A 24,512-nucleotide genomic window follows, 5' to 3' on the forward strand; every position below is an offset into this window, starting at 1 on the left:
TTCCAGGACAGCCAGGGCTATACAGAGAAACCCTGTCTCGCCCCCCCCCCCCCCCCCCCCCCCCGCAAAAAAAAAGGTATGGGCTACTGTGCCTGGCTCCCTCCATTCTTCTACAAGCCTGGGTCTCTCTGGACAGCTGCCAGAGGCCTCAGTCCCAGCCTATGGCATGCTGAGTTCTTCCCCAATGTCCACTCCCGGTCCCCCTACATGCTGTCACTCAGTCCAGGAGCCCCCTACTACACATGCGCTGACCTCAAAACTTTACAGAGCCTCCCTCAGGCACTGACCACATATGCTGTCACTCAGATCCCCCGCCCCCCTATCACTTTGCTCTGGCTCTGCCTTGCATCCTTCACACCACACTCTTGTGGCTGTCCAGGCCCACCTACATGTGCTGTCACACATCTCTAGTCCCGCCCATGACTCTGCCCCTCATGCTGTCACTCAGCCCTAGCCCTGCCCAGACCCCGCCCTGGCCCCGCCCCACCACACACGTGCAGTCCCTTGGCCCGCTCCCCAAGCACTTGCGCTGTCACTCAGCCCAATGCTCTCAGCGTGGGGGTAGAAGAAGCGCCACCGCCCGTCCCACGGCCGCCCAGTCGGCCACTTGTCCTCGGCTCTTCCGCCGCTGCCCCAATGGGTTCTGCTCTGCTCCTCGCCCTCGGGCTGCTTGCCCAGGTAAGCTTGTAAGCCCTGTGGCATCCCTTCCTCCAGCTTTGGGATAGCATTCCTGGGACCACTGGCCTGGAGTGTCTCTGGGGGAACCTGAGAGCTGCGGCCTGCAGTGTCCAGGGTGGGCCGCACTCTCTGAAGCATTGTAGGAAGGGGTGTCCTGTGTTTAGGGGCTTCCAGAGGGAGGGTGACTGACCTGTACATCAGTGAGCAAAATGGTTCAGGACTGGGAAGCATCTCTGAGACACGGGAACAGCCATTGGGCTGTCCCTTCAGTCTGGAAGCATATCACAAGTGCTCCCTGGAGCCTCCCAGAGCCTAAGGGTGGCCAGTCTTGAGAGGTCCTTTCTATTCCAGAGCACGAGGCAGACAGAAGGGGCAGAAAGCCACAGCGTCTGTAACACTTATGCCCCTGGTTGGTCTTGGTGGTGCCTGAGTCTCTACCCAATGGTCCTAGAGGAGCTGCAATGCTTCCCTACAGGACCTAAGAATCCAGAGAAAATAACTCCAGGCCAGAGTAGCCCAACACACTCTCAGTTTACACTGCCTTTGACCTGACCGGGCCAGCGGCTGTGCCTGGATCCGCCTGGAGATGGAGTGATCTGTGGTCCCCAGATCAGTCAGTCTCTGGTACCCCGTCTTCTTAACATGGCACAAAGAAGGATGGGTAAAGCCCAGGTCCCCCGTTTTTCCTGCTGTTGGCAGTCCTCAGACTGGCTGCTGAATGGTCCTGGACTGGCCAGAACGGGGATATGGATTCTGTGGTCCCTGCCAGGGTCCCTTTCCACAGAGATGTGCAATGAGGCTGTGGCCAGCCTCTGCGCCCCAGAGGCAACAGGTGGCGAGCACAAAGAATTGCTGTGTGTGGAGAGAGGTCAGCCAGCATTGCATGGGTGTGTGGTGGGGGGTCCGTCCCTTCCGGGAACACACTTCAGGACTTTCTTGGTCCCCTCAAATTCCCACAAAGCCTTGCAACTCTACTCAAGTTTCAGTTCTCAGCAGCTGACAGGAGCCTGGCCAGAGAGCCCCCCTTGCAGCTGGCCCTGGGTCATCAGCCCTACACTTCCAACCAGCAACACCCCAGCTTTGGGGGCCCACATTCCCTTACCTGGGCACATCTGCTAGGCTAGTTAAGACCCAACACAGAACCCTAGTCTTGTGCATAACGCCCTGACCCATCAGAGGCCCCTCCATACCCTGGGCTGGGATTTGCTCCCTACTGGCTACAGTAACAGCACCCCCAAGGCTGGAGGGTGGGTAGTGTTGGGTAGCATTTTTCTCCCCTTCCATCCCCAAGACTCCCCTCTCTGTTATACTAGGGCAACTGCACAATACCCCTCTCACCACCACCCCCCGCCCCAGGCATCACCCCCCCCCCCCCCGCTTTCGTGCTTCTGTCAGCTTTTGTCCACACACCAGGTCCTGGGGCTGCTGCCGTCTGGCCATTCTTGCTTCCTTACTGGGCTTTTCCCTGGCTACCCTGGCCCAGCTGCTCTGTCTTGGGCTCCTCGGTTTGGGGTTGGAAGTGGGCTGTGCACGGATTCGGATTCACAACTCGCTCCATGGCCTCCCTACCCAGGCTCCCTCTGGAATCTGAGCTTCCCGAATTCCACCGCAGCACCAGGGGGTGTATTGCGTTCAGAACTGGTCCCCGCCAGGCCTCAAACTTTAGCTGCTCAGGAAACTGAAGCAGGAAGTTTACAAGTTAACAGCCAACCTGGGCAATTTACTAATACCTCGCCTCAAAAGAAAACTAAAAGCAGCCAGGGCTATAGCCAGTAGAACACTTGCTAAGCACGCTTGAGATCTGGGGGTCTAATCCCAGTATCTAGTATCTAGTACTACACATTAGTACTAGCACTCATAAAGATGACCCCCTCAGCCCCTGCCCTTGGGGTTCAGTCTCTCTAATTGCTACTCCTGAGCTGGGTTGAGGGCATCACGGATAGCCCAGAGAGATGCCTGCCCACCTCACCTCTGTCTAGGAACCAATGAAGCCGTGTGGAGTCTGCAGGAAAGATGGGTCTCAGCAGTACTTTGGGGGACTAGTCACTGACACTGAGAGAGAGCCTCATCTCTAGCAGATCCAGCCTGCAGCCTGTAGTGACTCAGGCTGGAGGCAGGCTGCTCACAGTCCTGAGCACTGTGCCCAGCCTGTGCTGGCAGGCAGGCAGGCAGGACCAATCTGATCGGCAGGGACAGCTGCCTGTCTGCCCCCTCCCCATTCTCCTCTGATGACTGCAGCAGCTGGACAGGGTGGTCCCACAGTGGGAATGTGGGGCCACCCTAGGCCAGGCCAACAGCTGGGCTCATTCCTGGCATGCTGGCTGTCCAGGAATGAGGTGGCCATGGATTCCAGCCTGTGGGAGCTGTGCAGGCCTGAGAAGCTGTGGGAAGTCAATGCAGGGGGCTTCCTGCCCTCCACCCCAAAGGCCATTAGCTCTGTTAAGATGGAACACACACCTTGCTCTCGTGGCTAGGACACTTGTGTCTTCCCAGTCAGTCCCATCTCCCTGTCACCAGAACCTCTGCCCAGGATCAATGCAGGGGCGTGCACCAGTGCTAGATAGCTCTCTCCTTGGCCCCTGGCAATGGCTGATGCTATTCCATTGGTAGTGTTGGTAAGCCTCTTGCCTGGCCCAAGCACATACTGCATGCATAGCAGGATTCTAGTCACCCCACAACTCCTTGGGGTTGGGAGGGGATCAGGAAAGACCCCAGAGGGAATTAGCCAATGTCCCCAGATGTCTCTAGGACTTTCCAACTTGTGTCTGGGTTGGTCCTTGGCCAAGAGCAGACCAGGGATGAGGTGGGGCACATTGGGTATCTACTGAGGGAAGAGAGTCTGTAACTATTTCCTGTCTGGTTTGGGATGGGGGTCAGAGGAGTGGATCGTGTAGGAATACCTGCCACAAAGTCACCTTCCAGGTGCCTCTGTCTTGTCCTCTGTTCTGAATGTGGGAAGCCTGTGAGCCAGCTGTGGCCATGTGCTTTATCCTAAACACCAGATGTCCTAGCTTCCCAAGGAGGCCCCTAGCCTTGCCCCCTGCCTGCCACGTCTTCTGGAAAGTGGGTAGGGTGCGAGAACATGGGATGGGCTACACAAATGCCTCCCATGAGCCGGAAGCTGGCTGTGGCCTGCCCATTGGGCGCCCACTCATTCCCCTGCAGCCTCTGATCTAGGCACGAGGCCCTGCCAAGACATTGTGGTTCTGTGACCTCGTGAACTTGGGCTGTGGACAGCCCAGGGACCCAAGGTTCCCAGGCCCTGCCTTGACCACACCCGGTGAGTGCCAAGGCCGTGGGCACTGGCTGGGGCAGCTGATGGAGGCCACAGGACTGGGGGAAGGGAGGAAGTTCTTCCCAGGCCACGGGGGCTTCAAAGAGCCTGGGAATCCCATTCTCAACAGGCCTTCCCAAGGCAGGGCAGACACTACAGATGACATCAGCCTGGCATGCCTTCTCGTGCCAACTCTGCCTGTGTGGCTTTGGGCAAATGGCTCAGCCTCTCTAGACCTGTCTCGGAGCTATGAGAAAGGCGCCTTCTCTCAGGCTTTGGTGTCATGAAGAGCCTCAGATCCCAACCCACACACTATCCTGAGGGGAGGAAGACAGAGCCAAACTTCCCCCAAAGTAGCCCCTCAGACACATCTCAGGGTCTGCCACTGAGCTCAGGCCAAAAGCCCCTGTGTCCATGGAGGCTGTGGCCCAGGTTCCCCATGCCAGGCAGGCAGGTGTGTGCCTGGTAGGGACACTGCCCTGACCTAAAAGTGGCTCTGCATGCTGGCCTTGGCAGGTTCTAAGGCCAAGGTGCCATCTGTGAGGACAGAGATACCCGGGCAGGACTCTGGCCCCTCCATGCTCACCCTCCTGTCTTGAACAGGGTCCTCTGCTCTCTGGATTCCAGGACTAAGTGGGTGACAGGACTTTACTGCAGCTGGCCTCCACTGCCTTGAGGGGCTGAGGAGTAGGTGGCTGGGGTCCCCACTGGTGGGATGGGCTCCCACCCATCAAACAAGGGGCTCCCAGTGTGGTGCCTTAGTCGGGCTGGGAAACAGGACAAGAGAGCAGAAGTGGAGCCAAAACCTTTGATCTCAAAGCAGGCTAGATGCAGGTGCGCACAGGACTGGTACCTTCCTGAGTCTTGGCCATCCATGTGTGCTGCAGGAAGGGACGTGGAGAGGCTGAAATCTAAGCCTGGCTGGCTGGCTGGCTATTGCTCCTTGCTGCCCTTAGAGCATCTCCCAACCCAATCAGCCATTGTATTTCCCTCCTGTGACCCCCAGCCTCCATAGAGGCTCCACAGATCAGATCCAGGGGCCTGGATAGCCAGCAGGCAAGTTGTCCACTCAGCATGGAACAAGCACATAGAGCCGTGGGAGCCGCTGGGCTCTGTGGTGCCCATCTGGCCCAGTCCCACCAGTCTCCTTGGGTGTAAGTGCCATTTGCATAACCTTCTTATAATTGTAAAACCGGATTTATTTTTACGTGATTTGCCTGGTGCGTGTGTAAGCATATGTACCACATACATGCTGTACTGGAGGAAGCCAGAAGGATGTGTCAGAGATCCCCTGGGGCCTGGAGTTACATATAGATGACTGTTAGCCACCATGTGGATTCTGGGAATCAAACCCTGGTCCTCTATAAGAGCGGTAATTGCTTTTAAACATTGAGCCATCGCTCCAACCTCCATGTGGCCTGCTTTCTGGTCCCTGCCAGGGCCTCTCAGTTCTCTCGCTTGGGGTGGAGCCAAGTGGAGTTTCCCTAGGAGTGGACACACAGTGAGCACTAAGCATGAACGCTATGAGGGGATCTCCTTGGAGCTCCTGATCCCATCCGGCCCGTCATTCTGAGGGGCGTAGTCGGGGGCGGGCTTCTCTCCGGTAGCCATGGTGATATTGAGGCTAGGATGGCATTCTGGCTACCTAGGATAGATACATGCTGAGGCTGGGGCCGGCACACTCAATGCTGTGCTGGCTGGCATGTCTGTATGTGATGGCTCCGCCTCCACACTCCTAGCCCTGCTCTGCCCTGAGAACCACCCAGTGCTCGCCCTTCCACATGGGCAGCCCAAGGATCTGCCCTTGGAAGGAAAGGAGAGGTGACTTGACTGTAGAGGGTCCACATGGGGAGTCCAGGCAGCAGTCCAGGCTCATCTTTAGCTACATAGTAAGTCTGAGGCCAGCCTGGGCTATAGAAGACATAAACAAACCTCAAAGCAGAGAGAGGTCTGGATTGAGGGCTGTGGGGAGTCTGAGCCCTACCCACCTGGGGATCTGCCACTTCTGTACAGCAACCCCTACCGACTGTGACACTTGGGTCTCAACCTTGCTAAGGCTAGACTGGCATACTGGCACACTGGCACACTGGCACACTGGTACAGCCAAGGAAGCTGCTGAGTAGTTACATTAGCTGGAATGAGACAGAAGGGTAAGCATGGCCCTGCTCCCTGTCCTCTGAGACTGCAACTATGGACGGGACAGATTCAGAGAATTACATCTAGAAAGCACCTCTCCGCAGGACGGAACCTTGAAGGAGGCACATACCAGCCAACAAGACAGATCAGCGGGTAGGGCTCAGTAGGTAGGGGAGTTTGCTATTAAAGACCCAAGTGCTTTCCCAGAACCTGCATAGCAGAAGGAGCGAACTGACTCCTGTAAGCCGCCCTCTGACCTCCACACATGTGCTGCAGATGTCTCTCCACCCCCAAGATAAATAAATGTAAACAAAGGGCATGTGAACAGCCCTGAGACAGAGGCTGAAATCTCCCAAGCGCTGCCCTTGGCTCAAGAAGTCCAGGCTAGCAAGGATTCTGAAGGGTCAGCCCCTCTGCTTGCCCTGGACCCTCCTGTGGGCCTGGGGGAATGCAGTCAGGGATGGCTACAAATGCTGAGAGCATCTCCAAGCCTAGTAGTCCCCATGTGCTAGAGCCTTCTACAGCCAGCACTTGCACACATGATGCCAGGTGGTACCCTGCCCAGCCTTGGCCTGAAAGCCTCCCAGCATCCTAGACACATGAGGATGCCCTAGGTTTTGTTCCTAGCCAACACGTGCTATGGAGGATGTGGTCAGAATGTGACCAACATCCCCACATATGGCAGCCACTGCCAGGGTGTGCTTTGTGATGAGGAGTCATTCGGGAATACCAGTGAAGCCAAGGGGATACAAGGGTACCCCCAGCATCCTCAGAACACCGGTTCTCATCATCCTTCCAAATCAAGGGGAGGAATAAGGAGCAATTGGAGGACAGGTCACTCAGTTAAATCCAATCAGAAATGGGATGAAAACCGCGTGAGAACCGGGACAGAACCTCAAGGTTGGCGATGCCTCTGGGGAGCTGCTATGCATTCTGCCATGTACTCGTTTGGTGAATCTCTTCCCCAGGCCTTAGTCAACCCTCTGAGGGGTGGGGTTATCTGTGAGTGTACACAGGTAATGGCAGTGGGTTTGGGGAGAATGGGAGTCAGTAGAGCTCCCTCTGAGCTTAGAGACTTGGCTTCATCTCCTGTCTGCAGACACACATCAGATCCCTACAGCAGACATTGTTTATTGGGTGGTTGGAGGCAGTGTGAGGGTCTGTACTTTTCCTGGGGTCCCTTTTCTCCGGGACACTGAGTCTTTCTTTTAAATTACATTTATTTACCGTGGCAGGAAATATCATGTTGAGGTCAGAGTACAAGTTACAGGAGTCAATTATCTATCTACCATATGGCTTCCAGAGATCAAACTCAGGCTATCCAACTTGGAAGTGAGCATCTTTGTCCTCTGAGCCAACTCTGGTTCAGCATGTTAGAGGTCACTGCCAACCTCCTGGGTATGATGAGGAAGAATGGGATATATTCCAAGACTTCTGGGTTTCCAGAACTGAGATTCAGTTATGAAAATCACGTGGTGTATTGAATAGACCATCCCTTTTCCCCAGCCAGCCTCTCAGTTGAGCCCTGTCACACCCTGTGCCCTGGAGCATCTCTGGCTCTGGCCCAGCCAAGTCCATGGCTTCTGTAGGGCACGTCCTCCCTGGTCCCGTCCCATGCTCTAGTCCTTGTCACAGACCAGGCTGGCCAGCAAAGGAGACCACAGACACTAAGTCCCACTGTGCCAATCAGCTTCGGTGAAGCCCCTTGGTGCCCTGAATTGCCCAGGGCTCTGGATGCTTGGGCATTCCTTCTGCAATGCAATATTGAGAAGTCGCATGGGATATCTGGAGCGTGGCCCCTCTCTGTTCACACAGCCGACTGTAGCAGAGAAGCCACCAACTCTTGGGCTCCCTAACCTGGTTTCTGGAAGTGTTTAAAATCAAGCCCCAGGCCTGGTGCAGAGGGAGGTTTCTGACCAGGTGTCTGCTGTGTGCATGGCTACCCCCAGGAGGCTAGGGTGTGTGTGTCAGGTAGACCTAGATGCTTAGGGGCAGGGCCCCTCCCTTCCCTAGTCTATTCTAATAAAAGTAGGCACTGTTACCATTAACTTGTGACATTCAAGCTGTGAGGGTGAAGAGGGACACACACTTGTTACCTCCCACTCTAACTCAGTGGCCCCATCTCCGACTGAGTCCCTGGCCCTACCAGCTGCTGTCTTTCCTCTTGGGCCCTCACTCCCAGGAAGCAAGAGTTACCCTCTTTCCTCGTTGGCATCTGACCTCTCAGGGACTGCAGGAAAAGTGCAGACCCTCACACTTCCTCCAACCACCCAATAAACAATGTCTGCTGTAGGGATCTGATGACCCTGTGGACACAGCCTGTATTCTGGCGTCTAGACAAGGAGAAGAGACAGTCATGGACTATCCATATGGGAACTTTGAGAGCTAAGCTCCCCAGGATGTGTCTGCCAAGGCCCACACAGCCTGTACCCTGCAGAGTGACTCCCCAGGTGATATAGAGCCCGAGCATAGTCCTAAGAATGATGTCATCCTGGTGTTCCTGTGCCCTGTGTGATGGCATTCTATTTGTGTTTTAGAGCCTTGGCCTGTCCTGGGCAGTCCCTGAGCCCAAACCCAGCACCCTGTATCCCTGGCGCCGGGCATCAGCCCCAGGCCGTGTGCGGAGAGCCTGGGTCATCCCACCCATCAGTGTGTCTGAGAACCACAAACGCCTCCCCTACCCACTTGTGCAGGTAAGAGAAGGGGGATGGGTTGTCCCCATAGGTTCCCTCATTTCTTAAGTTTTTAAAATTTTTTTAAACCCACCATGATCAAGATTTTTTTTAAGATTTATTTATTTTAAGATTTATTTATTTTAAATATATGAGTACACTGTAGCTGTCTTCAGACACACCAGAAGAGGGCATCAGACCTTATTACAGATGGTTGTGAGCCACCATGTGGTCACTGGGAATTGAACTCAAGACTTCTGAAAGAGCAGTCAGTGCTCTTAACTGCTGAGCCATCTCTTCAGTCCAGTTTCAACATTTCTTAAAGATCCTCTTGGATATAGGGAAGCCCCACCTGCTGACAGGAGCTAGTTGTATAGCCTGGGAAGAACTTTCTCACTTTGTGGGATAAAAGTGGGGTCCCCATAGCCCTGAGCCACAAGCACCTAGCTACTGGGGTGAACATGCCCCCAGGCTACATGTCCCCCCCCCCCAAAGGCACACACTTCATCAGCAGTACAGACAGACCTGTGACCGCTCAGCCCTCTTCATCCTCAGAATACAGCTGTCTGCCAGGTCTCAGGATGCCCTGCAGCTGGGCTACAGTTTAGGGGAGCAACTTGTTAGGCTTCAGAGCTTTGGACCTCTGTTGGGGTGAAACACGAAGGTATTGGGGTGCTCTCTGGCCCTCATGGAGCCTCCTTCCTCCCCCACAGATCAAGTCCGACAAACAGCAGCTAGGCAGTGTCATCTACAGCATCCAGGGTCCCGGAGTGGATGAGGAGCCCCGAAATGTCTTCTCCATCGACAAGTTCACCGGGAGGGTGTACCTCAACGCCACGCTGGACCGCGAGAAGACGGACCGCTTCAGGGTAGGGCCTGTGGGAAGCCAAACTGCTCAGCTTCTGTTCCCCACGTGAAGGGCTCCAGGCCAGATGCTTCTGAAGCAAGATCTGGTCCTAAGACCCACATCAGAGGATTAAGTGTTTGGGCTCCTGTTACCACACCACACACCGTGAGGCCGTGAGTAGGTGGTCTTTTGGCATGCAGAGCATCACTGCAACTGATGAGCTGACCTGACAGCCAATCCTTGGATCCAGGTTCTGTTGGATGGATAGGTGTGTCATGAAGAATTCCCAAATAGTGTTACTGTCCTCTGCAGGGAATGAACTCTGCGGAGTGACTAGCCAACAAGGGGCCTCCGCTACCATTACAATGTTGGGATTCAGGAGGAGATGTGAGAGTCACAAAGTGTGCACAAGGCCAAGAGACAAGCCCGGAACCTCCTTTATCTGCCAGGCTGAGATGCAGTGTGCTTACCTAGTGTTTAAAGGCCCTGGTTTCCATCCCCAACATAGCCTGCTAATGAATAAATAGAGCTTTGAATAGTATTACAGACCTATGATACTTAGGAGGCTCAGGAGGGTCATGAGTTTGAAGCCAGCCTCTACTACATACCACAAGGATAAAGCCAAACAAAGCCTGTAGAAGCCTTATATAGCCAGGACCCCGTGGACTGCATCCTAGCCGGCCTGAGACTTGATAGCTTTCTATTTCCCTTTCCCAAAGGTCAAGATTTCTTTTATATCCTTGAGAGATTCTTCCAAATTTAAGAGGCTGTTAGAGTATTCTTCCAGAGGAACCCATTGGATGATTTTTTTTTCTTTTTTCTTTTTTCTTTTTTTGGTTTTTAGAGACCTATGTAGCCCTGGCTGTCCTGGAACTCACTCTGTAGACCAGGCTGGCCTCAAACTCAGAAATCTGCCTGCCTCTGCCTCCCGTGTGCTGGGATTAAAGGTGTGTGCCACCACGCCCGGCTTGGATGATTTTTAAAAAAGATTTATTTATTATTATATCTAAGTACACTGTACTGTCTTCAAATGCACCAGACAAGGGTGTCAGATCTCATTACAGATGGTTGTGAGGCACCATGTGGTTGTCGGGATTTGAACTCAGGACCTTCGGAAGAGCAGTCAGTGCTCTTAACCACTGAGCCATCTCTCCAGCCCCGATTTTTTCTTTTTTTAATGTGACTTGCAATGTCTTGCTGTGTGTCTCTGACTGGGCTTGAGTTTGCTGTGTTCCTGTCTCTGCCTCCCAAGTGCTTGGCTGTGCCATTCTCTGAAAAGGAGCAGGTTTAGAACATTGTAATCTCACGTGAAACCCTGTTCCAAAAAGTAAAACGAATTAAGCCAGGCATGGTACAGGCCGATCAATGTGAGTTCAAGGCTAGCCTGGTCTACATAGTGATTTCCAGGACACCACAGCTCACAGAGAGACCCTGTCTAAAAATATTGTTTTAAATTAAAAAATAAGCTGGGCAGTGGTGGCGCACGCCTTTAATCCCAGCTCTTGGGAGGCAGAGGCAGGTGGATCTCTGAGTTTGTGGCCAGCCTGGTCTACAGACTGAGTTCCAGGACAGCCAGGGCTACACAGAGAAACCCTGTCTCAAGAAAAATAAATAAATAAAAAATAAAAAAGTAAAATAAATGAATTTGATAGGAGCCAAAACCATAGAGAAAAGGAGATAAAACTTAGTAAGAGCATAATTTCATCCACACAAGGATGCATGTGAGCATCCTGGCAGCCAAGGCAAGAGAGGAAAGTTGGAGCCTATGTGCTGGGAGAAAGCAGGCTCTATTCAGAAAAAGGGTGCATGCCCACAGCACACCTTCCATCCCGTGTGCTCCTCGCCTCCGTTCAGCCCTTGCTCTTCCTTCTTCGTGGCTTTAGGAGCCACAGAACCATTGCTTACCTTCTGTTTGTCCAGCTAAGAGCCTTTGCCTTGGACTTGGGTGGCTCTACCCTTGAGGACCCCACGGACCTGGAGATCGTTGTGGTGGATCAAAATGACAACCGGCCAGCCTTCCTACAGGATGTGTTCAGAGGCCGCATCCTGGAGGGTGCCATCCCAGGTGAGGTGGGAGCGCAGCCCCATCCAAGGGGTGGGCCTTCAGAAGGTCCAAATCCCAGAATTCCCTACAAAGGACTAGAGATACAGCCTTCCCCTCCCCTACCAGTGCGCAGGCTTGGCATGCCAGGATCCTCCGTAGTGCGGCAGAATTGACAATCCAAAGGTCATTCGAAAGGTCGGGTGTAAGAAAGCCATCTCTTACACTTCTCATGTCAGTGTTAATTTGGTCCACACTGAAAGGCTTCCGGGTGGCTGTGTTCCAGTTGCGCCTTTTTGTTTCATGGTGGTGAACTTTGCGTAATATGAACTTAGCATTTCAGGGAACCCTTTCGTCCTAGTTAGTGAGTCCATGGGCCCATGAGCTTACTCTAGCATAGTTTTTATGCCACAAAGACGACTCCACAGCTTGGGGCAGTGCCTCCTCTGGCTGCTGCTTCAGGTGCAGTCTGGTCTCAGTCTACCCAGCCTGTTGTGGTGGTGCATACCCGTGAGCCTGACACCTGGGAAGTGGAGGCTGATTTAGTTACCTAACCAATCTGAGGCTAGCCTTGACTACTTGAAACTCTGGTACCTCTTCTAGGCCTAGCCCCTGCGTTGATCTCAGTTCCACCATAGTCATGGTCCTTAGGTGTTTCTGTCTCTCTCTGCAGAGATCCTACACCAGCTGGTGGCTCAGCACCGCAGTCCCACGGTGGTTGACCACATTTCTCTCTGTCATCCCCAGGCACCTTCGTCACCAGGGCTGAGGCCACGGATGCTGACGACCCAGAGACAGACAATGCAGCCCTCAGGTTCTCCATCCTGGAACAGGGCAGCCCTGAGTTCTTCAGCATCGACGAGCACACGGGAGAGATCCGCACAGTGCAAGTGGGGCTGGACCGTGAGGTGAGGCCTAGCCTCGCGGACCACTGAGGGCCTGGGGGCCAGTTCTCCACATCGGGTCTCCTCACACTGAGCCATCTCTCCAGCCCCACACACTGTGGTTCTTACTCTCACCCTGGTCTTTCCTTGCTGGTGCTATAACAGCATCACCACCCCGGCCCCCAGCCAGTTGCGTCTGCCTGGGAGATGCCTCCGAAGCTCTCCTGTGCAGCTGCACCTGGGTATTCTTATCCTTGCCACCAAGGTAGCACCATCAGCCAGGAATTGGCTTTGCTGTCATCCTAAAATGGTTGTCACTAGGCACCACATCTTCTCAGACATGTCATATTGTCCCCAGGTGGTGGCTGTGTATAACCTGACCTTGCAAGTGGCAGACATGTCGGGAGACGGCCTCACTGCCACAGCCTCAGCCATCATCTCCATAGATGACATCAACGACAATGCCCCCGAGTTCACCAAGGATGAGGTACCACTTCTGCCCGCCCCCATCAGCCTAAAGCTACCTTCCTTTTGTGGGTTCTGAGAGGGGACTCTGTGAGGGTGGGTGGTTTCATGGCATAGAGGAGGGTAGTGCCTGGGCAGGGAGCGTGGCACAGGGACGCGTGAGGTCCCTTAGAGCAGAGCAGCTCCAGGGTCCTCAGCCCGGAGGAAGTCTCCCGGGCCCCTGCTGTGTGAGGAGAATAGTTGGTCCAATATCCAGGAGCAGCTCCAGCAGGTGGGATCCGTGGCTCTGGAAACCAGTGAAATATGCTGTAGTGAGCAATGGTGTTAAGCCAGAAGCAGAGAAGGTATCCTGAGTCCCAGGGGCAGGCATGCTAAGGTGCCAACCGGTGAGTCACGGGCTGGGATCTCTCAGTTCTTTATGGAGGCTGCAGAGGCTGTCAGTGGAGTGGACGTGGGACGGCTCGAGGTGGAAGACAAGGACCTGCCCGGTTCCCCCAACTGGGTGGCCAGGTTCACCATCCTGGAAGGTGATCCTGACGGGCAGTTCAAGATCTACACAGACCCTAAGACCAATGAAGGTGTGCTGTCTGTGATCAAGGTGAGCCCTGTCCCTGTCAAGTGTGTTACCACCTCAGCTAGAATCCGTCACAGATTCTCCCTGTGGCAGCTGCAGCTTGAGCTGCCCTGGGTTCCTTCCAGGTAGGGCTGTGCTAGGCGACCTCCTGGGGTAAGGGCACGGGATGGACTGGGTGCTGACTACAGGTATCTGGCCAAACTGGGCAGTAGGAAGCACCCTCAGAATGCCATTGCTACGGCCTTCTCCCTTCTTATTAGGGTGGTCCAAAATTCATGTAAAACTGCACCAGCATGATCTCCACTCTTACCAGAGGAACAGCTACCACACACACACACATGCACCCACACACCCACACCCACACACACTGCACCAGCATGATCTCCACTCTTACCAGAGGAACAGCTGCCACACACACACACTCATACGTGCACACGCACACACATGCACACGCACACACACACACTCATACACATACACACACACACTCATACACATATATATGCACACTCATACACACACACTCATACACATATACACATACACACACACACTCACACACATGCACACACTCACACACATACACACACACTCATACATACATATTCATACACCCATAAATATATACACACACACTTACACATATACACACTCATATACACATACCCACACTCATATACATATACACACACTCATATACATACACACACTATACACACATATACACAAATACACATACACACACACACACCACAACAACATATGTAGACTTAGATGCATTTGGATGTTGGCACATTTGAAGATTTATTGCACGAAACCGATCAGACAAGTTGAAGTAGGCTGGGACTCTCGAGGGAGAATTTTTTGCATGCTGCTCTCAGTGAACGATCACCATGAGCCAGATGGCCCTCTGTAGAGCATCAACTGGCACATCCACCACCCAGCTGCGTACAAAGCCTGTAGCTGTTGAGTTACACAGGCAACTACCACACCACACTCAACAAGCCCATCAGAGCAACAGGAACTCACCTGGTAATATTTGAGCCTTGCATAGTTCTTATCATGTCAAGGTTTAAAGGTGGGGGAAGAAAAGCTGGGCTCTCTGGACAGACCTGGGCAAAGGCTCTTAACACTTGGCATTTCAGCTGCCTCTGTCATTCTGCAGCCCCTGGACTATGAGAGCCGTGAGCAGTATGAGCTCAGAGTGTCTGTACAAAACGAGGCCCCACTGCAGGCAGCTGCCCCTCGGGCCCGGCGGGGCCAGACCAGGGTCAGTGTGTGGGTTCAGGACACCAACGAAGCTCCAGTGTTTCCAGAGAACCCACTGAGGACGAGCATAGCTGAAGGAGCCCCGCCAGGCACCTCTGTGGCCACCTTCTCTGCCAGAGACCCTGACACAGAACAGCTGCAGAGAATCAGGTGGGCTGCCCTGGGATCTTGAGGGTTTAGGAGGTGGGATCAGTGGTTCCATTACTGCTGAGGGTGCCTCTAGATTCTGAGGGTGCAAGAGAAAGGCCATTAGTGTACGTCCCTCAGGGTACTACTGAGCCCCTCAGATACCTATGTGTGTATGTGGGGTGACCATACCCCACAGGACAGGACTGGGCTCCCACACGGGCACATAGTCCAAGACAGTTCTTAGGTAGCCTCTGATTATTGATCTGGGCAGCAGCACATCTCATGTGCAGTTGGGTTAATAATAACCAGCTTGGGGTGGTGGTAGGTGGCAAGATGGCTCAGTGGTTAAGGCGCTTACCACCAAGCTTGCCCACCTAAGGTCATTTCCTGGAACCCACCTGGTCAGAGGAGAGACTCAATTCCTCCATGCCCTTTGCTCTCTTGTATGTGATGGTGCTCACACATGTAAATAAATAAGTTTTTAAAATATTAAAATATAAAATGAAAATAATTTAAAAAAAAAAACGTTAGTTGGGGCTGGGGGTCCTCAAAGGCTGAATGCTGGCCAACCCCAGTTCACATATGGGTGAGTATGTGATAGTAGTATTTGCATATATGGTATGGGACCCCATGTCTAGGCATCTTGGGTGAGCCTTATCCCTCTCCTCCTCTCCCCACCAATAGCTACTCCAAAGACTACGACCCAGAAGACTGGCTGCAAGTGGACGGGGCCACAGGCAGGATCCAGACCCAGCGAGTGCTGAGCCCTGCTTCACCCTTTTTGAAGGACGGCTGGTACAGAGCCATCATCCTAGCCCTGGACAATGGTGAGGGGAAACGGGTGTTGTCTTTGTCCCATAGCCCGCTGCTTCCCTAAGTGGACAACTGACAGGGTAGCTTGTGGGTGGGGCTCAAGCTTATTAGCTCTCCCTTCTTCCAGCCATTCCTCCTAGCACAGCCACAGGCACCCTGTCCATTGAGATCCTAGAAGTCAACGACCATGCCCCTGCACTGGCTCTTCCTCCATCTGGCAGCCTGTGCAGTGAACCAGACCAGGGCCCTGGCCTCCTCTTGGGTGCCACGGATGAGGACCTGCCCCCACACGGGGCCCCTTTCCACTTCCAGCTGAACCCCAGAGTACCAGATCTGGGCCGGAACTGGAGCCTCAGCCAGATTAACGGTGCGCTCCCCCTACGCCCTCCCCCACTCTCTCAGCTCCGCAACCCTGAGACCCAAGAGACAGGCCGATACAATGTATCACCATGACTACGTCCTCCCCCCACCCCCTTCCCCGGGCTGGGATTCGTTTCTACGGTATCCAATGGGTAGATGGGGAAACTGATACCCAGTGACTCAGGTACTCTCTGGGCGGAAGCGGGGTTATCCTGGAGCTTCAGCTGACCACGCTGCGCCTTCTGCAGTGAGCCATGCACGCTTGCGGCTCCGACATCAGGTCTCCGAGGGCCTGCATCGCCTGAGCCTGCTACTCCAGGACTCTGGGGAGCCACCCCAGCAGCGAGAGCAAACGCTGAACGTCACCGTGTGTCGCTGTGGGTCGGATGGCACTTGCCTGCCCGGGGCTGCCGCACTTCGAGGAGGAGGTGTAGGCGTCAGCTTGGGGGCACTGGTCATTGTGCTGGCCAGCACCGTGGTCTTACTAGGTGAGTGAAGGTCCTCGGCCCCACCCTCTGTTCTGGGTCCCTTCCCCACCCTGTGTCCTTTAAGCGCCCACACTTCAGCCAGTCTCTCGTGCCTCCAGTTCTCATCCTGCTTGCCGCGCTCCGCACACGGTTCCGGGGGCAGTCTCGGGGCAAGAGTCTGTTGCATGGGCTACAAGAGGACCTTCGGGACAACATCCTTAACTACAATGAGCAAGGAGGCGGGGAGGAGGACCAGGTAAGGAGAGGAGTGGTGGCTTAGACACACGGAACCCTGGGAAGGGGTCCCAGAATGCCCAGCAGCCTCCTAGAAGATCCTCTGGCAACCAGGAGGTCCCTTCTCTGACCTTAGCTGTTTACTATGCACACAGGATGCTTACGACATAAACCAGCTGCGCCACCCAGTGGAGCCGAGGGCCACCAGCCGCTCTTTGGGCAGGCCACCCCTGCGCAGGGATGCCCCCTTCAGCTATGCGCCACAGCCACATCGAGTGCTTCCCACCAGCCCATCTGACATTGCCAACTTCATCAGTGATGTAGGTGCCCGGAGGGGAGGGGTGATCGCAGAATGGGGCAATGCCTGCTTGTGTGCATACATGCACATGTGCACAAACACACCCATGTCCAGACCCGGCTTCCAGTCCCCATGCTACAGGGTGTCAGGGGTGAGCTCACCAGCAGGACCCTGGCTGAGCCTTAGGAAAACCTCAGCGGGCGAGTGAACAGGTTGACCACCCACTTTTCAAACCCTGTGGGTAGGAGCCGAACATTAGCGGCTATGTGGCCAGAGAAGGCCAGCCAGCACTGGCCTTAATAGTTCTGTTTCCTGTCCCTCTGGAAGTCGTCCCCTTGCATGGTTCCTGACCTCCTTCTGTTTACTATGATGAGGTAGGAGCAGGACTTGCCTTGGCGTCATCTGGAGAAAGCATCAGTTTGAACATCGCATGAGTGACTACTGTCTACACAAAAGATGATCAGAATGGGGGGGGGGAGCGGGGATGGCTAAGTCTGAGTCTGGCCATGTGGGGAACCCCCTATTGACTGCCTGCCCACACAGCTCAGAGAAGCTGGGCTCCTAGCAAATGGGGGGGCCTCCTTGGGGATGTTAATTCTAGTGCAGGGACTGGTCACAAGATAACGGGGTGCCAGTGGAGATCCTGCCTCTGGAGGGGGCCAGATGGTTATGGAAAGGTGCCTGAGAGACTGGGGGTGGGCGGGAGAAAGAGCTGCTATGACAGGAGACAGCTTCTCCTCACCCTGAGGGGAAGGACCGGAGGGAGCAGAACCTTCTCCCCCAGCCCGTTCTGCACAGGGGCATGTTCTGCATGCCTACCTTTTTTGTTTGGTTGGTTTTTTGAGACAGGGTTTCTCTGTGTAGCCCTGGGTGTCCTGGAACTCACTCTGTAGACCAGGCTGGCCTCAAACTCAGAAATCTGCCCTTGCCTCTGACTCCCAAGTGCTGGGATTAAAGGCGTGCGCCACCACTGCCCAGCAACTGCATGCCCATCTTAAAAGAGACAGGGCTGTCCCTGCCTGTGGCTGCTTGCCTGCCTGAGTGGTCCTGAGGTCTGTGGGGTCTTTTCCACAGGGCTTGGAGGCTGCGGACAGCGACCCCAGCGTGCCTCCCTACGACACAGCTCTCATCTATGACTACGAGGGAGATGGCTCTGTGGCAGGGACACTGAGCTCCATTCTGTCCAGCCTGGCAGATGAGGACCAAGACTATGACTACCTCCGGGACTGGGGCCCCCGCTTTGCTCGGCTGGCGGACATGTACGGGCATCAGTGAGAGCCAGAGCCAGGGGCAGATGTGCTGTGTGGATACACCCACTTGGCCCAACCAAGGGGTTCTCTCTTGGGATGTGCACCCGGAAATCCTATGAGGGTCAACAGCATGGCCCATCCTTGGCTCCACGGCAGATCAACTCAAGGAGGTCATCTCTGTGAGGTCCAGGAGAGGATTGAGTCAGGGGTGGTGGGAGAATCTGGAGCATGGACTAGGCAGCTAGAGGGAGCACTATCCTGGCCGAGTGCAGAAGTCACCCTTAGTCGCCCTGCTAGGGCTCATCCCATCTTTGATTCCCAGTTATGACTCTTGCCTCTGTATGAAAAGCAGGCGTCTAAAGAGTGGATTTCAATTAAAAACATACTATTTGGTGGATCACAGGTGCCCAGTGCCACTCTCACCACAGAGGGTGTAGTGGCCCCTGTCCCAGGCCTAGCCTTGGGAGGGACCTCAGGGCCCTCTGCTCAGCACAGTTGGTGGGAGTGAGCGGCAGGCACAGGACTCGGTGAGGTCAGAATGTGCACACGTGTTACATGCATGGGAGGAGAGGCATGAATGAGGCCCCCTTAAGCCCCAGGTTTAGACAGAGGCCTAAGGTCTACCTTTGTCCTCATCTGAGTGGGTCTGGCCGGGGAGGAGACCAGGCACCCCTCACTTTCCCTGCTTCCTCTGATTTGCAGTGTCCTTGGGGATGATGTGTCTGCCCTCGTGTGAGTTACCCCAGCTCCAAGCATCTCAAGTGCTTGGCGGAGTCCTTTGTCCTGGTTTATAGGGGCCCCCAGGTGAGAACTGTGATTCTGGGAATGGGGCCAGACAGGGGGGTAATGGAAGAAGAGGGTATCCTTCAGAGTGGGTGACTCCAGCCGTGACTGTGTGGCAGTAGTAGGATTCCATGCAGGATGACAGCTAGGGAAGCAAGGACCATGTGTTTTCTATTGTGTGAGAGGTGTCCCCTTGGGAAAGGCTGGTGGGCTAGATGACACACTACAGGCTGAATGTCACTGGGCAACCCCGAGGACAGAAGTCAACAGAGCCCATGATTGGGCTCAAGGAAAACAAATGAAAAACTGGGGCGCGCCGGGCATGGTGGCGCACGCCTTTAATCCCAGCACTCGGGAGGCAGAGGCAGGTGGATTTCTGAGTTCGAGGCCAGCCTGGTCTACAAAGTGAGTGCCAGGACAGCCAGGGCTACACAGAGAAACCCTATCTCGAAAAACCAAAAAAGAAAAAAGAAAAAAAAAAAGAAAAACTGGGGCGCATGCACCCTAGAAAACATTCTGCTCTTCTCACCACAAAACCAGAAGGTGATTTTGCCTTGGCGTCTTGCCATCCTGCTGGCCTGTGCTGCCTTCCCTGATCCTAAGCCTGAGGGCCATCTCTGTTCACATGAGGGGGAGAGGGCAGTGCAGAGGACCAGCTGAGGGTAAATGGAAGAACCACAGACCTAGGGGAGGGGAGAGGGGGAGTCCTGTCCGCTCCAGACTGCTAAGCCTCCAGATAGCAGCCTCAGCTATCGATTGGAAAGCTAGGAGGAGCCTTGGGACAGTGTGGTCCATCCAGGCATCCCTGGGGACAAGAGACAGGCGATTCCAGGCTCTGCCAGGCTTCACCCTGGTTACTCAGAGCCCTCTGGCCTTGGGGTAGCCATCCCTCTCTGGGCACATTCCTTCCAAGCCCTACCCTTCTCCCAGGACAGTCTAGTTGGAGGCTACCTGATGCCAGCCCAGTGCAGAGGGGGTGCTTCCTGATTCAAGGTGACAGTGTGCGCCTCTCTCTGTGCTCCGATGCTTCCCACGCATCGTCCTACAGCAAGTCCCACCACCAATGACTGCAGCACCTGTGCACTGTCCCTGCTAACCTCTGACCCTTCATCCCTGCCCTGCACCTTGTGCCTAGGGACAAGTGTTCTAGGCCCAAACCAGGTCCTTCTACTTAATCCTGTCACAGAAGATCCTCTTTGCCCTCAGCTCTCTGCACCTCAGTTCCCATGTCTTAGTTACTCGTTCAAATTGCTGTGCAGAGACTCCATGTCCAAGGCAGCTTTCTTATCCTTTCAGAGAGTTAGTTCATGATCACCATGGTGGGAAGCATGGCAGAGGTGGGCGGGCAGGCTGGGCAGTGGAACAGTAGCCGAGAGCTCACATCTGATCTCTGATCGGCAAATTGGAAGGAGAGAGAGAGAGAGAGAGAGAGAGAGAGAACATGGCTAGGCCTGATGTGGGTTTTTGAAACCCCAAAGCCCACCCCACTGACACACCTTCTCCAAAAACAGCCTTCTAATCCTTCCGAAACAGCCCACCAACTGGGAACGATTCAAATATATGAGCTTCTGGGGGCCACCCTCACAAGTTGTATATGGGAGTGTTCCTTTTTATTTATTTTTAAATACTTACATGACGTGTTATTTCAAGAGTAACTCCAGAAACCAGGCAGGCTGGACTCAGGGCTTTTCTGCTCTAGAGGCCAAGGCCCTTGCTGACCTGGGTCTCCTATCTCTCTTTTCTGGGTCTCTGCCTCTTCAGGCCTAAAATAAGTAGTGCTAGGCCAAGCCAGGCAGTGGTGGCCCATGCCTTTAATCCAAGCACTTGGGAAGCAGAGGCAGGCAGATTTCTGAGTTCAAGGCCAGCCTGGTCTACAGGCCAGCCAGGGCTACACAGAGAAACCACCCCCGACCCCTGTCCAAAGGAAAAAGAAACAAGTAGTGCCAGGCAGGTTTATTTCAACGCCCAGTCACTCGTGAAAGCAGGCAGGGCTCAGGTGATTCCTGGACAGGAGGGCAGGGCCAGCTAGGGCAGGTATTGGCGCCCCTGGCAGGTCTCACGGAGATGTGGCCACTGCACAACTTCCGTCCAGTCCAGAGGCTGTGAGAGCAAGGCTTCTAAAGGAGACCGGAAGTGAGGCAGGAAGTAGGTGTTAGCCCGAGGGTAGGGAGGCTGGAGCTTGGCTTGAAAGGCCTGCTGCCCCTTCCCTTTCGTTCACCCGGACCACTAAGACTGCCTCTGGCTCACAGTTCTTACAGCCCCGTGCCAGGGCACCTCATGGTGGACAATTCCCTTTTGGTATGCCCCTTAGCCTGAAACGACCAGGTCATTCCATCAGTCAAAGCCACCTCCTGCCATGGAATTCCAGGGTTAGCAGCACCAGCCCAAACAAGGCGGCTCAAAACTGCACACAGTATGGCGTCCAGGCCCTCACTAACCCCACCCACCTGCTTCAACAGGTAGCCTAGATCTATCTCTCTTCCGGGGCCCACCAACCTGCCAGCCATAGGCCTGATGGGAGAGCCAGCCTGTCCCAAGCCTGCCATTGACTTCCCAGGGGCAGCCTGAGCCAAACAGGAGCGTCCCATGAGAACCCTAGCAAGACACCCCAGCAGACAGAGGGCAAGGGACCCAGGGGGCGGTGGAGAAGAAAGCAGGCTGGTTCACTGTTCTAGATCAGGTGTGCCTGGTTGACCAAACTGCAGAAGGCTAGGTCGGCACAGGATAGGGGTCGGAGGGTTGGGGGGACAAGAGAGGCTCAGAGCCACCAGGAGTCCGAATAGGGCTGAGCCCCCGCCTCCCCCCCAAGCCAAACCTCAAGGAAGCCAAATTCCTGCGCACAGGGCGGGGACGGTGGGCGGGCCTCGAAAAGAGGAACCCTTCTGAGGGAGGGGCCAGGGGCCAGGAAGCGCGGAGGTCACCGGGGGCGGGGGAGGGGCCGGGGCAGGCGATCGGACCCAGGTGTCTGCGGCCTAAGCTGCCAGCTGATGTTCGCTGGGCTCGAGTCCACAGATGGCTGCCAGGCCTGGCCTTCTCACCAAGGCGTCCCAGCTGCCGGGCCCTGGGTGGAAGGAAGGTGCTGTCAAGCTGGTCTTCAGGTCGTCTGGCCTCTCTCACCGCAGGCGGCGTCACTGCGCTGGGGCGGCGCCAGGGTTCCTCGGCGAGGGACAGGCAGGTAGGGTTAAGGCTGTAATCTCAAGCGCTCGCTCTCTGGCTGCATTTCCGAGGTTAGCATTCTGTGGGTTTCTCATTGATTCGTTATTTGTGCGCGATGGCTGGGCTTTGGGTTTTCATGAACACGGTTGACGGGTTTCGTATTGGACGTATTAATTTGTTGTTTCTTTGTCGGGTTTCTCTGTGTAGACCTGGCTGATGTCAAACTCACTCTGTAAACCAGGCTCGCCTGGAATTCAGAGACCCACCTGCCTCTGCCTCTCTAATGCTGGGATTAAAGGCGCATGGCGCCACTGCCCCGCCTTTAATTTTTTTTTAATTTATTTTTTTAATTAGGTATTTTCTTCATTTACATTTCAAATGCTATCCCAAAAGTCCTCTAGACACCCCCCCTCCCCTACCCACCCACTCCCACTTCTTGGCCCTGGCGTTCCCTCATACTGAGGCATATAAAGTTTGCAAGACCAAGGGGCCTCTCTTCCCAATGATGGCCGACTAGGCCATCTTCTGATACATATGCAGCTAGAGACACGAGCCGCCTTTAATTTTTTTAAAGTTGAAGTAGGATCACAATTCTAGGCTGTAGCTCAGGGTTGATAAGCATTGCCTAACGGGAGTTATGACCTAACTCGAGAACTCCAGCATTCTGACAAAGGAAAAAAATGGGGGAGTCGGAGTATGACTGTCATAAAAGTCCAACATAAACCTTGCTCCAGTTAGCTTCACTACCTGCCTTCTTGGTCCAGAAACCACTAGCCACCAATCAGATGCCTCTGGTTTGGGGGGTTCACATGAGGGAACCCTAAATTCTCAGGCCTTGTGTATGAGGAGTCTTTACACAAAACTTCATGCACCAAGTCCACTTAACACCGAGTCTGTACAGCTGACTAGTGTCCACGGAGTTCACCGTCTCCAGTGGGTGGACATCTGAGTGGATCCAGTTTTGTAGGTTGTAGTCCGCTGTGATGGTTAGTGCTAATTATCAGCTTGAGAACCCAGAATCACCTGGAAGGCCAACTTCTGAACCAGCCCCAGGGAGATTATCTTGATTATGCTAATTGAGGTGGAAGGACGCTCCCTCGGGGGTGGGGAGGTGGGAGGGGGGAGCTATTCTCTAGGCCGGGCTCCGGACTGTGGGAGGGTGGAGAAAGTGTGCACTGAGCACACTGCATTATCTATTGCTCTTTTCTGGAGTGTGGTGGTCAGCTGCTTCACGCTCCTGTCCCTGTGACCCCCCCTGCCCTGACACTGTGGGCCAAACAAGCCCACCTTCCCTTAAGTTGCACCCTTCGGGGTATTTTCTTGCAGCAACAGAAACAAAAAGAAAGCAGCTTTGCCACGGACTTCTGAGTACAGGTATTCACTGCAGGTTTTTTTTTCCATGTATTCTGAGTATCACCTGAGTGGCGGCGGCAAATATGGGCTTCCTGTTCAGGTCTTTATGAAATATTTCCCTTTTGGGGGATGCAGGATCTCTGTAGCCCAGGCGGCCCTGTGTAGCCATGGATCCTTCTGCCCAAGTGGGAATGTTGGGATTTTGGGTGTGTAGTGCCACACCCCATTTATGCACACTGGCTCTACCAACCGAACTACATTCTCGGCTCTCTTATCTTTTTAAAGAGTAATTTTGGCCTTTGAAAACTGATGTCTAAGTATATGTTCCTAAAACTACCTTTTCTTGTGGGGCTTAACTGTTTTGGGTTTTTTTTTTAGCTATTCAGTCAATTTTAAAAAGAAAATGATCGCATCTATCTATTTGTGTGCGGAGGCGCGTGCCGTGGTTCAGGTGTGGGGGTCAGAGGACAGCTTTCAGGAATTGGTTCTGTCCTTCTAAGATGTGGGTCCTAGGAATGGAGTTCAGGTCTTTGGGGTTGGGGGCAAGCGCCTTTACCAGCTGAGCTATCTGCCATCTTGTGTCTCTATGTAGCCCTGGCTGTCTTGGAGCTGCCTAGGCTGACCTGGAACTCATGATGGAGATCTGCCTCTGCCTCCCAAGTGCTGGGATTAAAGGCGTGTGCCACCACTGCCCGGCATCAAATGCCTTTAATCGCAGCACTGGGGAGGCAGAGGCAGGCAGATTTCTGAGTTCAAGGCCAGCCTGGTCTACATAGTGAGCTCTAGGATTGCCAGGGCTACACAGACAAAACCCTGTCTGAGTAGAGGG

General features: G+C 54.3%; 1 protein-coding gene across 1 annotated transcript; it reads left to right on the plus strand.

The window, feature by feature from the left end:
• The first annotated feature begins 636 nt into the window (after positions 1 to 636).
• On the plus strand, positions 637 to 18,778 carry Cdh15 (cadherin 15). The gene is made up of 14 exons (XM_021170891.2): positions 637 to 678; positions 8,626 to 8,781; positions 9,474 to 9,629; positions 11,528 to 11,672; positions 12,396 to 12,556; positions 12,891 to 13,019; positions 13,410 to 13,595; positions 14,737 to 14,990; positions 15,654 to 15,796; positions 15,910 to 16,149; positions 16,391 to 16,630; positions 16,729 to 16,865; positions 16,999 to 17,163; positions 18,216 to 18,778. Exons 1-14 carry the CDS (start codon positions 637 to 639, stop codon positions 18,414 to 18,416), a joined length of 2,355 nt encoding a protein of 784 aa, XP_021026550.1. The 3' UTR covers positions 18,417 to 18,778.
• The last annotated feature ends 5,734 nt before the right edge of the window (positions 18,779 to 24,512 follow it).

The sequence above is a fragment of the Mus caroli genome, chromosome 8 (assembly GCF_900094665.2).
Source record: "Mus caroli chromosome 8, CAROLI_EIJ_v1.1, whole genome shotgun sequence".
Classification (NCBI taxonomy): domain Eukaryota; kingdom Metazoa; phylum Chordata; class Mammalia; order Rodentia; family Muridae; genus Mus; species Mus caroli.

Bases quoted from the DNA above. Each gene is read 5' to 3' on its own strand.
- Cdh15 (XM_021170891.2), top strand. From the start codon at position 637: ATGGGTTCTGCTCTGCTCCTCGCCCTCGGGCTGCTTGCCCAG. The intron at 11,673-12,395 runs GTGAGGTGGGAG...TGTCATCCCCAG, and splicing joins CCTGGAGGGTGCCATCCCAG to GCACCTTCGTCACCAGGGCT. The intron at 13,020-13,409 runs GTACCACTTCTG...GGGATCTCTCAG, and splicing joins CCGAGTTCACCAAGGATGAG to TTCTTTATGGAGGCTGCAGA.